Source organism: Rhinoderma darwinii, chromosome 7, assembly GCF_050947455.1.
Source record: "Rhinoderma darwinii isolate aRhiDar2 chromosome 7, aRhiDar2.hap1, whole genome shotgun sequence".
NCBI classification, from domain to species: domain Eukaryota; kingdom Metazoa; phylum Chordata; class Amphibia; order Anura; family Rhinodermatidae; genus Rhinoderma; species Rhinoderma darwinii.
This window is the reverse complement of record NC_134693.1, coordinates 116032836-116050217: the sequence shown is the minus strand read 5'-3', so window position 1 is coordinate 116050217 and position 17382 is coordinate 116032836. Positions and strand designations below refer to the sequence as shown.

At 43.1% G+C, this 17382-nt stretch overlaps 1 protein-coding gene across 11 annotated transcripts in view; it reads left to right on the top strand.

Moving 5' to 3' along the window:
- Positions 1 to 17382, top strand: part of WNK2 (WNK lysine deficient protein kinase 2) — a 167849-nt gene that overhangs the window by 132201 nt on the left and 18266 nt on the right. For 10 of the 11 annotated variants that reach the window (XM_075833868.1, XM_075833866.1, XM_075833869.1 and 7 more), the window contains 2 exons: positions 845 to 1788; positions 10627 to 11201. In XM_075833868.1, the coding sequence (XP_075689983.1) occupies positions 845 to 1788; positions 10627 to 11201 (1519 nt within the window). The remainder of the gene's footprint in view (positions 1 to 844; positions 1789 to 10626; positions 11202 to 17382) is intronic. The other variant, XM_075833870.1, reaches the window with a different exon arrangement.

The following is a 17382-nucleotide window of genomic DNA, read 5'->3' as shown; positions in this document are numbered from 1 at the left end:
GTAAAAACCCCTTTAATCGTTTATACAATTTTACCTACACTGATAAATTGTAGCAAAGGGGGTTTTACACAGGACGATTATTGGGCAGACGAGCGTTCATACAACGCTCATTGCCGATAATTGCCCAGTGTAAAAAGGGCAGCGATCAGCAGATGAACGTGCAAACGCTCGATCATCTGCTGGTCGTATAGTCTTAAAAAAGTTAAATATTATCGTTGTCATAGCACATCTCCCTGTGTAAACAGGGAGACACGCTGCTGACCTCATGATAATGTTCGGGGACGAGCGATCAGCTCCGTGTGACAGTAGTAAGTGAGTGTTGATCAACGATGTCTCGTTGATCAGCGCTCCCTACACCGCGGCCGATTTTCGGCCGGTGTAAAAGGGCCTTAAGCCTCGAGTTCAGACTGTTCGCTCACAATGTTATTTAGACATGATACGTTTGTCTGGTCTTGCTCACAGGACAAGGATTGTACTTTTTCAGCTACGTAACCACGTTCTGCTGATCACTGGGAGGGGGGCACCAGTAGAACGGACCCCCATCGATAACACATTGAATGCCTATCTGTCAAAGAGAGATGACCTAGTGTGATCCAGTTGCTTAACTACGTTTAATTCTGTCCAAAACAAGTACATCTTACAAGCGTATATTACAGTAAAACCAATTTAGTATAGGAGGTACCAGATAAGCCTATAACTTGGTGGGGAGGGTCTGGTTTCAAATAGTTTATTCGAAGTTTGTATTCATCTACCTATGATGGGGTTTACCGTTGTTCTCTTACAACACGTAGTAGTAAAGGTGCCTTTTGAAGATGTTTTTGGGTAATATTTACATTTCTTACAGATGAAAGGATTTCTGAAGATAAACATGAGTGTCCTACAAATGAAGAGAAGTTGAATCTAGCTCCGGGCCAGTCCATTATACCAGATGCAAGTGACCAGTCTACGGGAATTCCTGCTTCCATGACGCAATCCTCCTCAACGATATCATCCTCTGACCTGCAAACTCTTCCAGAATCACTTTCCTTCCTTCAAGGAGATACTGTAGTTCTTGGTGTATCTGCTGTTTTACAACCAGTGATCGAAGCACATCCAGACACTCTAGGCTCTGATGGACTTCTAATAGAAGAGGCACTAGTAGCACCTGCGGAACCTACTTCAGAGCACAAGTCTTGTGTGTTACCACCTGAGCAGACATGCAATATGTTGATCGCAAATGAAACCCTTCAGTCAGGACATATAACATGTGAGAATGGTCAAGTTCAACAAGTTCCTCAGGAAAAAGCTCTCGATCTAAAGTCTGAGCGTCCGGTGTTGTATGAATCAGATATTGGCTCTCCTGTTGGAGTCCAGGAAATGACTGATACTGGTTTCACTGTTCAGGGTATCCCGACGACAGATCAATTACATGTCATTCTTGAAATATCCCCAGCATTGCAACCTGTCGTACAGGCTCAAGGTTTAGCTTTGCCAGTGGTGAATTCAAATCTTCAGCAGTCGGGCATGGAGTCTGATGGAGAAGGTCCACCTAGAGTGGAGTTCACTGATGACACAATAAAAACTCTAGATGAGAAACTCCGTACTTTGCTATACCAGGAGTATACGCCGGCTAACATGTCTGCTGGAACACCAGAGAACTCTGTCACTTTAGAAAACGCACCTGAGGTTATCAACTCACAGCCACTAAACATGGACATCAATGGAGAACCTGTAAATCTATATAACACTCGCTCTGCTTTACAGGTAGAAAATGATGAGAATATTGCTTGTGATTTATCAAATCAGAGGGTAAGTTCCTTTTGTAATGCGATCTTGTTTAAAATTTCTTAGAAAATATATTGCTATTCTATGTTATCACAGTTGGTACCTATATATGTAGTGTGTCTGCATAGATATGTTTACGTTGTTCATGGTGTTTAAACAGTTAGTGACCGTCCCATAGTGTTTTTTACGGCGGCCACTAATGGGCTTTATTCTGATGCAATAGCCTCTTTATGGCGCTGCGTCGGAATAAATAAACAGAGCAGGGAGCCGTTCAATCTCCTTACTCTCTGCTACCAGAGGTAGCTGAGGGCTGGGGGCATCCCTGCTCTAACGGGTGAGATCGATAGCCGTATCGATCTCACCCGTTTAACCCCTCAGATGCGGCGCTCAAGAGCAAGCGCCGCATTTGAGTGGTTTTGGAGAGAGGGAGGGAGCTCTCTGTCATCCCACTGGCACCCAGCGATCAGATCGCTGGGTGCCGGTGTCTTCTATGGCAGCAGGGGGCCTAATAAAGGCCCCCAGGTCTGCCTGTAGTGTATGCCTGCTAGGTCAGGCCAGAGGCGTGGCCTAGCAGATGCCTGTCCATTTTACATGGACAGGCATAATACACTGCAATACAGAAGTATTGCAGTGCATCATAAATGCGATCGGAGGATCGCATAGTGAAGTCCCCTAAAAAAAAAAATTAAAGCCACTATTTCCCTTTACAAAATGCTTTATTGTTAAAAAAAACTAAATTAAGTAAAAAAATTACACACATTTGGTATCGCCTTGTCCGTAACTACCCCAACTATAATAATTTAACCCGCACGGTGAACGTCGTAAAAAATAAAATAAAAAAACCATGCAAAAATTGCTGTTTTCTTTGAATCCTGCCTTAAAAAAAAAAAGTGATCAAAAAGTTGCATAGACTCCAAAATGGTACCGATAAAAACTACAAGTCTACCCGCAAAAAAAAAGCCCTCTTACACAGTAAAAACACTATCAAAATTATTTGTTTTTCGCCGATGCAGTTGTATAAGTAGAAAAACATACAAAATCTATAGAAATAATAAAGTTATTGTGTTATTTATACCACACGGTAACCAGCGAAAATTTAGGACGCAAAAAAAGTGTGGCGGAATTGCTGTCCACCCCCCGCCCCCCTCAAAAAAGTTTATAAAAGTTAATCAATAAATTCTACGTACCCCAAAATGGTGCTATTAAAAATTACAACTTGTCCCGCAAAAAGCAAGACTTTTATACAGCTATGTCTACGTAAAAATAAAAAAGTTATAGCTCTTTGAATGAGACGATAGAAAAACTTAAAAAACAGCTTGGTCATTAGAGGCTCTGTCACCAGATTATAAGTGCCTTATCTCCTACATAATGTGATCGGCGCTGTAATGTAGATAACAGTGTTTTTTATTTTGAAAAACAATAATTTTTGAGCAAATGATGAACCATTTTAGATTTATGCTAATTAGTTTCTTAATGCCCAACTGGGCGTTTTTTTTAAACTTTGGTCAGCGTCATACACTCCTCTTTACAACGCCCACTTGGTCAAATCAGCGTCATACACTTCTCTCGATTCATGTCCATTTGTATTCACAGCACAGCGTGATCTCGCGAGATCACGCTATGCTGTCATACACCCACATTAACTTTACTGAAGTGTCTTGAGAGTGAATAGACATTGCCTCCAGGCAGGATGCGATGTCTAGTCACCCTCCCGACACTTCGGTAAAGTTACTGTGGGACTTGCGTCACAGCGTGATCTCACGAGATTGCGCTTTGCATGACAGCAGTAGTGTGATCACGCTGTGCTGTGTGATTAAGTGTGAATAGACATCGCATCCTGCCTGGAGGCAATGTCTATTCACTCTCAAGACACTTCAGTAAAGTTAATGTGGGTGTATGACAGCATAGCGTGATCTCGCGAGATCACGCTGTGCTGTGAATACTAATGGACATGAATCGAGAGAATTGTATGACGCTGTTTGGTCAGCGTCATACACTTCTCTTTACAACGCCCACTTGGTCAAAAGTTAAACGCCCATTATTATTATTAAGAAAATAATTGGCATAAATCTAAAATTGTTCATAACTTGCTCAAAAATGATCATATTTCAAAATAAAAAATAGTGTTATCTACATTACAGCGCCAATCATATCATGTAGCAGATAGGGCACTTATAATCTGGTGACAGAGCCTCTTTAAAGCGAATGTCGCAAATTAAACCTTTTTTTTTTTTTTTTTAAGTAAGTTACTTATTTCTATTTTTTATTTTATTTTTTTCCTTTTTTTTTTTTTTTTTTTCTTCCACATGGTGGAAAGTATTAAAAGTTAAATAATAATTTGACATGTCTTCCTATGTTGGCCACCAGAGGGAGCACTTCCCAGAATTACAGCAAGGTGAATAATGCAAAGCAACCTGACTCACAGCTGCCGTAAATGTGGGTGGGAGTCTCACCCCCCCCTCCTCCTACAAGCCAGGAAAAGGTGTCTTCAAATTGCTAAGCAGTGTCCGGCTGCCATTTTGGGTGTGATTCTGCAGCTGGCAGAAGCTATGGGACACACCAAAAGGCTAAGGCTCTGTTCACACGCTTACTAAACAAAGGGAAAACAGCTCCTGATTTTCAGCCATTTTTTAATCAAACTCACGTTTTTGGTGTCGTTTTTTATTGCCGTTTTTGGAGCTGTTTTTCTATAGTCAATGAAAAACGGCTCCAAAAATGTCCCAAGAAGTGATATGCACTTCTTTTTGGCGGGCGTCTTTTTACGTTCCGTTTTTGGAAAACGGCCGCGTAAAAACCGCCCCGTTGGAATAAAACGCCGTATTTCCCATTGAAACCAGAGGACAGATGTTTGTAGGCGTTCTGCTTCCGATTTTTCAGCCATTTACGGCCCGAAAAACCGCTGAAAACCTTGCATGTGAACATACCCTTAGAATGATGAAAGTGAAGTGAATGACTTTTCAGTTGACAGGTTCACAAAGCGTGTATTTGACACGTTTTTTGTTTTTGCGCATTTTACGTGCCAAAAACCACAAACGCTTGTTTACGCTTTTTATTTACATAATTGGTAAAGTGCGCTGCTAGTACATACAATGAGCTTTGATTTAACAGTTTTTTTAAAACGTGTGTAAAATGGGAAAGCGAGCCGTTAGTTTTTTACGCAAGCGGTTTTAAAAAACGTGTTGCGTAAAAAAGAACAGTGGATGGGGTTATGTGTGGCGTAGTTGCATGTTTAAGGGGAATTTGTGTGTGTATGGGGGGGTGCTTGCCGCTGATTCTTCAAAACAGCTGATAAGCGGCTATGAAGGATCAGCGGCGCCCGTGCATACGCCACATGTGACACGCACACTCTGCTCTGCTACACAGGCACGCACACTCTGCTCTGCTACACAGGCACGCACACTCTGCTCTGCTACACAGGCACGCACACTCTGCTCTGCTACACAGGCACGCACACTCTGCTCTGCTACACAGGCACGCACACTCTGCTCTGCTACACAGGCACGCACACTCTGCTCTGCTACACAGGCACGCACACTCGGCTCTGCTACACAGGCACGCACACTCGGCTCTGCTACACAGGCACGCACACTCGGCTCTGCTACACAGGCACGCACACTCGGCTCTGCTACACAGGCACGCACACTCGGCTCTGCTACACAGGCACGCACACTCGGCTCTGCTACACAGGCACGCACACTCGGCTCTGCTACACAGGCACGCACACTCGGCTCTGCTACACAGGCACGCACACTCGGCTCTGCTACACAGGCACGCACACTCGGCTCTGCTACACAGGCACGCACACTCGGCTCTGCTACACAGGCACGCACACTCGGCTCTGCTACACAGGCACGCACACTCGGCTCTGCTACACAGGCACGCACACTCGGCTCTGCTACACAGGCACGCACACACACACTCTGCTCTGGTACACAGGCACGCACACACACTCACTGCTCTGGTACACAGGCGCGCACACACACTCACTGCTCTGGTACACAGGCGCACACACACACTCACTGCTCTGGTACACAGGCGCACACACACACACACTCACTGCTCTGGTACACAGACGCACACACACACACACTCACTGCTCTGGTACACAGGCGCGCACACACACTCACTGCTCTGGTACACAGGCGCACACACACACTCACTGCTCTGGTACACAGGCGCACACACACACTCACTGCTCTGGTACACAGGCGCACACACACACACACTCACTGCTCTGGTACACAGACGCACACACACACACACTCACTGCTCTGGTACACAGGCGCACACACACACACACTCACTGCTCTGGTACACAGGCGCACACACACACACACTCACTGCTCTGGTACACAGGCGCACACACACACTCACTGCTCTGGTACACAGGCGCACACACACACTCACTGCTCTGGTACACAGGCGCACACACACACTCACTGCTCTGGTACACAGGCGCACACACACACACACACACACACACACACACACACTCACACACTCTCACTGCTCTGCTCTGGTACACAGGCACACACACACACACGGCTCCGCTACACAAGCGCTCACACACACACACACACACACACACGGCTCTGCTACACACACACACACACTCGGCTCTGCTACACACACACACACACACACACGGCTCTGCTACACACACACACACACACACACACACACACGGCTCTGCTCTGCTACACACACACACACACTCACACTCGGCTCTGCTACACACACACTCACACTCGGCTCTGCTACACACACACTCGGCTCTGCTACACACACACACGCACACACACTCTGCTCTGCTACACACACACACGCACACACACTCTGCTCTGCTACACACACGCACGCACACACTCGGCTCTGCTACATCTGACAAGCTTAGCTCCGCACACTGACAATACATCTAGCGACGGGGGGGCCTGTCAGGTGGGGGGGCCCGTCGGGGGTCACGAGAGCGGGGGTCTGAGAGAGAGAGAGATAGGGACAGACACACACCTTACCTGCAGTGCAGCTGGTCTTCATAATGGCGCCTGCTATCTCCGTTTTTATTTACATTATATTAAAAGCCATGTAATATTAAAAAAAAATCATGACACCTTGTCTTTAAGGTCTAAAATAGGCTGGTGATTAAGGGGTTAAAGGAGTTGTCTGGATTTTTTTTTTTTTTTTTAAAGAGTGGGTTTTTTTTCCCCCATTTATTTGAACAGGGATGAGCTGCAATACCAGACACAGCCCATGAACAAGAGTGGTGCTGTTACTGGAAAAAACCAAAAAACATCTTTTTTTTCTCTCCTCCCCTGTAAATTTGCCATACTTTGGGTAGCTATAAACATTCATCAGTATTAATGAGATTGTGAACTGGCAGACATGCTGACTGTTTTTTAAGTGCTCATGAAAACATCTTGTGATATCATGAAAACAGGAGGCGGCACAGCTTTTGATTTAAGACCTTAAAAAGCTTTAAGTAATCATGATATTAATGTCCTGGGATCTTCAGCCTACTCCAGCCATTTAAACAATTGCTGCACATGACATTGGGTAGAGGAAGAGCTGTTTTATAGCTTGTTTTTCTCAACAACATGATATGATCCCATATTGTTGTTAGGATTATATTCTATTTGACCTTTAAAATAAATCAAATCTGTAAGACCTCTACGCTATTAATTGCCTAAAACTGCGAAGCTCTCTATAAAGCTGGCCATATTCATTAGAAAGGTGTCTGCCAAACAAGCGTTTGGCCAACAACTATCTCTCCTGACTCCGCCAAGTGTGCACGTTTATTCTCATGAGGAGGGTGGGTATAAGCCGCTGACACACTTCTGTCCGCTCCTTTTTTCTCTCAACATTTGCCACCAGGGGACAGTTGTGAGGTCCGCATATACATTAGATATTAGATGATCGTTGATCCAATGTGAATGACTGACTAGTTTGGGGCCCAGTTGCGATGTGTATGTGCGATCTGTGCTTTTAGTTTTTCCAAAACCTGGATCATTTCCAATAGGCACAAAAAGGAAACACTTTTTATATCTTTCCTTTTTGGATCTGATTTCAGGTTTTTTTTTTTTTGCTTTTTTTTATAAAAAGGGGATTTAAATCTTGCAGTGTGGCTGCAGCCTGTCTCTTCCAGTTACCAAACTCCATTTGAGGGGAAATCAAATTCTTCACTGCAGGTTCTGTAAATAGAATGCCGTTCTAGCCATAATGAGGCTGTTATAGCGGCTATATTACAGCCGTGACACTCTGAAGTGTTCTATAGTGACCTAAGGCCCTGTTCACATAATGTTTCTGCCCTACGTTTAGCGTGCATGTCGGGATCGCTTCCGACATACATAAACGGTGTCTATAGGGCTCAATTAGCCCGACATGGGCCAGAAGTGTATCCTTTTGGACTGTTGGGCTGGCATCCTTTTTTATTTTATTTTTTGAACGATTGAATAGTGTAGCCGGATACTGCAATTTTTTTTTTTTATCTCGCATGGTATCCGGTTTTAATACAGAAACCTGTGCGTGACGTTTTCTACTTTGGCATACGTCACAGGTCTACGTCTAATGTATACATCATCGGCTTTTCAATATTTTTTCATGACGTATACGTTAAACTGATACCATTATAATCTATCGGCGACGGATACCTTAAACTGACACATAAAAGTGCCATCCATCACCCATAGACTATAATAGTATCCGTTTAACAAATACGTCATTAACTTTCATGACCCCAGTTAATGACTTATCCATTTTACATATACCATTAAGGTTTATGGCGATGCATGCCATTGTTAGGCATTCGCCACCGGCTACATTTTAATGCATACGTTGGGATCTTTCTCACAACATCTATGCCAAGCGTAGGCAAACGTGATTTGAACATAGCCTAAGGCTATAATTCAGACAATATAATGCAGCGGTCTCAAACTGTCCTTGCTGTTTACAGCAGCCTGGATTTTGTGTTTTTTTTTTTTACTTGCTCCATTCAATACAAACTGCCTGTATCCTGCTGATTGCGTCTATGGGCAATTGATTTCCCCTCCTCTACTCTGACCCAATATTGACGTCACCTATAAAGCGAGCGACGGGAGTAAAGAATATTCTGCTAAAAAGAAAATCCTATTTTAATGACTTTGCAATATCTGTGTGTCCCTTGAAATGACCGTTTCTAGTTTTTATACCATTGTATTAGACTTTTTTTTTTTATCATATTGGATATTTCAAAATAAATTGTATTCTGCAGAATTCACGCTAAAAGCAATCCGATCAAGTGACATGTCGTTTTCATTTTTGTACTGAATTCCATGGAGATCCATTTCTACAGAAAGCGCGGTCCTGAATGACATAGTTCTGCAATGAATTGTTGCACCTCTTGAATGGATTTGTAGTCCAGCTCCTAATGACAAAACAGGATTGGAAAGCAATTTAGCCTCACTCCTTGGATCCTGGCAGATATCACCGCTCATAATAATGTGCACCACATTTCTAATCAAACCGATAAGAGCCTTTCATTATAAATGTGTCATCTCCAAATGCATTCAATGCGAATGGATTTCTACAATGACATCAATGCAGTTGCTGCTTTAGGTATCCTTTAGATTAATGAACATCTCATTTCGGAAATAAACTACAGGTTCACTTGGCTACAGCTATACCGATATCCCTTATTCGATCACTAAGCATTGCAATGATGTTGATGTGAACATCTCGGCACGGAGTTCAGGGTTCATGAGGCCATTTTACCTCTGTGGACTTTAAGGCTGGATTCACACAAGCGTGTGCGTTTTGCGCGCGAAAAAAACGCGGCGTTTTGCGTGCGCAAAAGGCACTTAACAGCTCCGTGTGTCAGCAGCATATGATGCGCGGCTGCGTGATTTTCGCGCAGCCGCCAACATTGACACTCTGTATGTTTGTAAACAGAAAAGCACATAGTTTTTACTGCTGTTGCACGAATGACGCATGTCACACGCAAGTGCTTCCGTGTGCTGCGCGTGCTTTTCACGCACCCATTGACTTCAATGGGTGCATGATGCGCGAACAACGCACAAATATAGGACATGTCGTGCGTTTCGCGCAGCGGACATACGCTGCGTGAAAATCACGAACTGTATGAACGGCCCCATTGACTAACATAGGTCCGTGTGAGGCGTATTACACGTTCGTGTAAATATGCCCTAAAGATGAATGAATGGTCTATCATCAGGATAGCCCATCAATATCGGATCGTTTGACAGTATGGAGCAGTGTAAGGAATGAAGGGTGAGTGATGCTCACGCCAGCAACGTAGCCCCTTCAAAACAGCTGAACAGCATATAACACCTTTAATATCATTAGTGCAAAGCCCTTACTGATTAAATTATATTCGAAAGGGCTTTGCAGAATGTTTCCGTGAAATCTGCAGCTGAATTTTTATTCAAGTTTTCAACCTTATGCACATGAATTCGCTCGATAGAAGTTCAATTTGCAAGGTCTGCAGTTTTTAAGCATGGAATCTGCACCAAGAATAAACATGCTACAGAGTATACAATCCACAGTGCAGATCTCTTCTGTAGTACGTGAAAGGGAAGTGATAAGAAAAAAAATAATAACATTAATTAGAGCGGATTCTGTATGCACCTTATTCCTAACAGAATCCTGAATGTGTGAACGTGGCATAAGGTTTAGCTAATAGTAGGGGGGGGGGCTGAGTGAAGCAGCCCCCAACAAATTATTATGGGTGCAGGGGAAACTTCTCACACTGCAATTACTACTCAAGTTTAGACCACAGCAGTTCTTCAGCCCTGTGTGAACTCTATTCAATGGTTTGTTAAAATTGCATATATTTCAACGACCATGTGATCTCTTCTTTGTTTCATTTTATAGGGTCAAACATCAGCTCCAGCACAAAGACGTGACTCTGGTGATCAAAAATCAAAAGAGGAAAGTACAATAGATAGACCTCCCAAAAAGAGATCACATCACGTTGACCGATCTAAAACTATTGGGAGGTTTTCTGTGATGAGTACTGAAGATGAAGTAACCATAACCTCTCCAAGTTACCTGAGGTTTTCTGCACCACCAGATGTTTATCTGGATCAGCTTCCACCACAACCAGTCAGGACCTCAGTACCACGTGCCCACACGTCTTCACCTATAAACTCTCTCTTCTGCGGACATGTGTCCAGTGATTCAGGGGATGAAATCCCTCCACCAAAACCCAAAGATGCCCCTTCAACCCCAAGCAAAGGGGCCACTAATGATTTCATGAAGAAAGCTTCTGCTTTTTTGCATCGAAAGGCCAGTATGCAAAGTCCAGAATTCCCCAATGGCCAGGCCGGGAAAGTTCCGTCAATAAATGTAACATCTTTTCATTCGCAGTCTTCCTATATGAGCAGCGATAATGATTCTGAGTTTGAAGATGCAGACATGAAGAAAGAGCTACAGAATCTCAGAGAAAAGTATGTATCCTTCACAATCTAATGCTGGTTACCTTTTAATTTAACCGTTTTAGTAGTATTATGTTTAGATTTGCTGGATCGTCTCCAGGAACTCCTACTGTAGATGGATGCTTTGTGGTCATTCGTGAACTTTTATTTCCCAATTGAACTTGGCAGTAAAGATATCCGGTCTTGAAATGGAGTAGAGCGCACTAGGGCTCATGCATATGACCGTGTTTTTCTTCCATGTTGTTTCCGCATTTTTTGTGGCTAGCACACTGACCCATTCTTTTCTATGGGGCATGCACACACCAGTTTTTTTTGCGGATCCATTGTTCCATTCCGCAAATTATGGAACATGTCCTATCCCTTTCTGTTTTTGCAGACCTGTGCCGCTATTAGTCTATGGGTCCGCAAAAATAACACGGCACATGGAAGCCATCAGTGTGCTGTCCGCATTTTGCGGATACGTTGCTAGGAGACGCCTGGGAAATTAGACTCTTCTATGGCTGCAGAACATGAAATACGAATGACCGACCGATACAACATGCCCGTAATACAGACCTACAGAACGATTGCTGAAGCATTACAGACCAAAATACAGACACTAGGATCCGTAGTTTGCGGCCTGGTAAAGGACAGCGGTCGTGTGCGTGAGGCCGGATGTTCTTTCCTGGGCCAATAACCGTGACGACTTGCAGGGATTATGCATTTATCAATCAGGGCAATTTTAATGGATCGCTGCAGATATTGGATCATTATCAGTCTTGGTTGATTAATGATTCCCACTTTCTACACCGAAGCAGTCCTTGCTACTCGGCGGTCACTAATCTTGACTTGTCTCTTGTAAATGCTTTTATATAAGCGGAGTGTATAATCAGATAAATTCCTTCCCCCATAAAACTTCACAAAAGTTTTAAAGACCTTGGCGATGTAGGATAATAGGATGTGACTCAGAGCGACTCTTCTGCCTGTTTACTCATTCTGTAATAATTTTCAAAATTATGCTTAAATGACAAGTTGTTTTTTTTGTTTTGTTTTTTTGTAGTTTGTTTTCTTAGTGGTATAGGGAAGAGAAGTTTTTGCTTTTGAAGTTTACCTTGCTATATGATTTTACCTCCCACACAGAATTCATACATGTACTTTCCTGTCAGTACATTCACCTTGAACAACCAGAACTGCAAAACATATTACTTTATTAGTACATTTTCTTGTGGTACAATAGATATTTAGAAGGACATTTTTATTTCCATAGTCTCTAATCCAGACATTCTAAGTGTTAAAATAACAAAAATAATCTACTAGGCACAATCCCTTTTTATTTTAAAGGGGTTTTCCCGTCAGAGACATTTGACACATCCGCAGGATATGTCATAGATGTCAGATAGATGCGGGTCCCACCTCTGTGGATGTCATAAATGTCTCTGATGGGAAAACCCCTTTAAGCGTTTCCATGATAAGAACATCGGTGTGTTCTGTAATCTGTGGGGGAACCAGGCAGTAAATGTTCCTCTGCAGCACCACCACAGGAGAAATGGGGCATTACAAGGTGTCGCTTAATTTAAACGAGCAATGTAATATTTGAACGTGCTGGGTCCTCCAGAGAGAGAGCAGTCATGAATGAGGGACGCCTCTCTATTATTGCAATGCCTAATGGGGTATTACGTAGTCGAAACGGTATTTAAAAATAGTTTTCTAATCCAGACAACCCCTTCACCTTTTATTAAGGTAAGGCTATGTTCACACCACTTTTGGCATATGTGTTCAGTGTTTGCTCCATACTCTAAACACATACACTAAACAGTGTGTTCTTTTGGCACCCGCTGGGCAGATAGAAGTAGTTATGTCTTTTATTTACAGTATAGAAATGCGTAGTCTGCTGTGCTTTCCTATACAGTGGGTCACTGCAAAAAAAAGCATATACCGCACGGTATAAGTTTTTAACATGGGGAGACTACTAAGTTGAGGGAGAACTTGGTGTGAACGTAGCCTTACATGAGTCATTGCGCAATGCTGTTACCCACTCATTTATATTGAAGACAATATATGTAACTATTCTTCTATGCCACCAGGCTGATGCCAAGTTGCAGTTGTTGTTGCCTTTTATATTGAGGTTAATACAACCCAAATCATTTAGCTGGCTGGACAACTCGTGTAGCCTGGACCTTAAGACACACTTATTCTTTACTTCAGTTTGGACTGCAAGTAAAAACACGGTACACGGCCCACAAGTATGAGCCAACCCTTTGACCTTGCCCTCAGCCTTGCTCCGCGTCAGAATCTGTTCTCCAAATATGACCTTAAAGTTCAAATACAATAGAGGCGTTTTTGTTTCTTTTGCACTAGTTTTTTGATTAGTCTAATCTGGTTTCAAAGAGGAAAACCTCAGCTTAGTTCACAAAGTTGGAGATATACTAGTATATCCACACAGAAAGGCAATGTGGGAGAGTTCTAAAATGTGTAAATATGACTGTTTCCTATTGCTACCGATCAAATTGGACATTTAAGGCATTAATCTGATTGCTATGGTCAACTTTTTTTTTTTTTTCTTTGCTGTAGTCTTTTTATTTATTTTTTAAGAATTATCCTTCATTGCTTTTAATTGCATCACAAGCACGATTGATCTAGGTTACAAATGTATTACAAAATTTTACCCCAGTTCTACTCCATTTCGTTTTAATGAAGTGAAAACCAGTTAGTAAGTCCTATTATTGGCCTCCGTTTTTTTTATTTGACTTTCACAAGGCGGTCTAGCTTGTTCCTTTAACATTTTGTCACATGTGCATTTCCTTTTAATTTGTGTGTAAGTTGTGTGCTTTCTTTTTAGTGCTCATTTTTTATTTTGTACACTCTGTAATATTTTCTCTATTGAGCACCCAAGGCAGTACTGTAAGAAGTACAGGGGTCCCGAAATGTACTTGCCCCTTGTAACATTTGTTCAAAAAATTAAGTAGATGCATAGTATTGTGGAGCGCTCAGCACCTAAACCTTTTTATTAAAAATTACTGTGAAGAATAAATACATACATATATGTTTGAGTATTAACCTATATTCAGTCGGCGATCACTAAGGAACAGGTAGTGTAAAGAGAAAAAAGGAAGTATAGGGGCATAGACCAGGCGACTAAGTAGTGGTCTGGTGGGAGGTTAAATAGGAGGAAAAACTAGAATTCAGACATATCACCAAAAAGCCTTGAGGGGTAATTCTTGCTATATGAGAAATGAGCTCAAGCAACTCCTCAGATGCTTGGGGGGGGGGGGGGATGGTATACGTGGCCAAAAATTGGGACATTTCATTCAGCAGAGTAAGCAAAGTTTGTTGGCTCCAAATCCAATATGCACATCAAGAAAAAGGTGAAGGGCACACCAGAGTCATTAGATTTCTGTGCTCAAGTGTCTGGTTCAGTGAGGAAGCTTTAGGTGCTGCGTGCACTTCTGATGAGAGCCATGAGCTTCACGTAGTGAACCGGGGGTATGTCCCGCTGTCGACTGTATCTGCGTCTTCAAGACGCAGATACAGTTGAACAAAATGCTGAAGCAGGGAACTCGCTGCTTCAGCATTAATTCAGAGCACAGGGAGCTCCTCCACTTGCCGAGGACTCCCCGGACACAGCGCTAATTTAAGCACTGTGCCCAGGGAAGTCCTTAAAGTCAAATCGGAATCCCTGTTGCCAACGGTCTGGCAGGGGATTCCACTCCAGGAGTAGCCCCTGACATCACTGTCCATATAAGGACAGTGACATCAGGGTTTCCCTCTAGGAGCGGAATCCCCGGCCTATGCTCTGGCTGTATTCCGCTCCTAAAGGGAGTCCCAATGGCGCTATCAAGGGGGGGGTAGTGCCATCTACAGGGACGGTGGCGCCACCTTCAATGGGGGTGTGGCACTATATAGGGGCACGATCTACAGGGGACTCTAGTGCTAGCTACATCGGCACTATCTACTTAGGCACTGGCATTAGGGGCATCTAAGGCGGCAATATACTGTATGGGGGCAGCTATGGAGGCATTATACTGTATGAGGACAGATATGGGGGCATTGTACTGCATGGGGCAGCTGTGGGGGCATTATACTGTTTAGGAGAATCTGTGTGGGCTTTATACGGGCATTATACTGTGTGGGGGCAGCTATTTGGCATTATACGGTGTGGGAGGCACTATGGGAGCATGATGCTATGTGGGCTGAACCAGGTGTGTACAGGCAGGGATTGGGTTGGATTAGAGGCGTGGTTTAAAAGAAAAAAAAAAAATCTACGCGTGCCACATCAGTTTTTTTTCTTTGTGATACTTGGGAGGTATGGAAATACAGTCTCTCAGGAAAGGAGTAGGGAGTCCATTGACCATTTCTGAGTTGATAAGTGTATGGCGAAATCTGTGTAATTTGTCTAAGCATCTGAGGGCAGTCTCCTGACCACTGTGGAGTACCTAAATTCCCTAGTTTTTTTTTAAGCGGAGTAGAATCTGTAAATTCCAAATATCAGCCATTGAAGACTTCCTGTAATCGCCACATCAGGACTTGGGGTGGGGGGGGGGATTGAAGGAGTCGGGTGAGCATAAAGGTCAGGGGGCCTACAGAGTCCTATCCCATTTATTTATTTATTTTTTTTTAAATTTGCATCAGATTTATTTATTTTTTTCTCCGTCGCCTTAGGGTGTGTTCACACGACAGAGCAAAATACGATTGAAATTACTGAGCTGGTTTCAGGAGAAAACAGCTCCTGAATTTCAGACGATTTTGCATGTACTCGCGGTTTTTTCACGGCGTCTTTTAGGGACGTAATTGGAGCTGTTCTTCATTGGAGTCAATGAAAAATGGCTCCAAATACGCCCAAGAAGTGTGCTGCACTTTGACGCGGGCGTAATTTTACGCTCCGTCTTTTTACAGTGACGTGTAAAAATTACACCTCGTCTGCACAGAACATCGTAAAACCCATTGCAGGCAATGGGCAGATGTTTGCAGACGCATTGGAGCCGTCTTTTCAGGCGTAATTCGAGGCGTAAAACGCCTCCATTACGTCTGAAAAGAGGTCGTGTGCACATACCCTCAGGCTGGCCGTGTGTGGCACTGCAACTCATTTGGAGAATTGAATAGAAGTGCCATTTGTGGGTAGTGCCGGGGAGGTGACTCTTGTGGATGCAAGGATACCATGCCGCACCCAGGCCCCACTGAGCCTATAGGGATAGGCTTGAAGAGGCTAACGCTCTGTGGTAGACACACGGGTGTCTGGGTTGCTGTCTGTGTTTGATTGGGATGAAGCACGATGCCTATGCTAGTGGGGAAGAGAAGGGTGTGTGTGATGGTGAAGGTTGAAAATTGTCGTAGTTTCAGTGCCCCTGTATCTAAAGAATTCTATTAGGCCTTCCCTAGTATGTGGTCTGGAAGGCTAGATGCTTTTGCCATGGCTGTCAAGTTGCTGAAGATGGTAAAAGCCACACAAAAATGTCATTATGGTGAGGTTCTAATGGTACACATCCACTGCCATGACACACAACCCATCTGCTTTTAGGCTGGGTCCACCCGGGATGTCTTTTCGGTGATTTTTAGGTTTTCATGTTCTAAAATAATACAGCGTCCAGATGTTGGCTGTGAATGAATGAGAAATATATTTTTTTTCTAGTTCCACATGTGAATAGAGCTTACTATATACATAGTTTTCTGGTACTGAATACAGCCTGCCAGTTTATAAAGAATACTTGACCAATAAGTCGTAAAATTTCCCTTTGCAAATTGTTGGCCGCTTTCCTATGATGTTGATTTGATGGTGGAGGTGCATACTGGTCACTGTCAATCACTAAATTGCTTTGAGATCTAGGCGCTGTGTTGGCCATTTCAGAAATGTACTACCTTGCTACTGAAATCCGTTGAAGACCATCTTTGCATTTAAGAGCATTGGTTGGAAGACATTATGTAAGAAGAAGTAGTATGATTTCTAACATTATAAGATAAAAAGAACGGTATAAAAGGGAGCTCTGATGCTATTGTGTCAGCAGGACATGCTCGAGGCAGGTTTAAAGTATCTTGATGTAAAAAAAAAAAGTTTTTTTTTATTTTCACTATTTTAAACTTTGAAAGAAATCAAAGATATTTAAAATGGTCAAAGTATATTTGGACATTGCAGAGTACAATTGTACATTTTGGAGTCTATACCTCTTCTCTGTAGTCACTGCATTTTCTGCAATTACCCTCTTCTTATTATGTTACATTG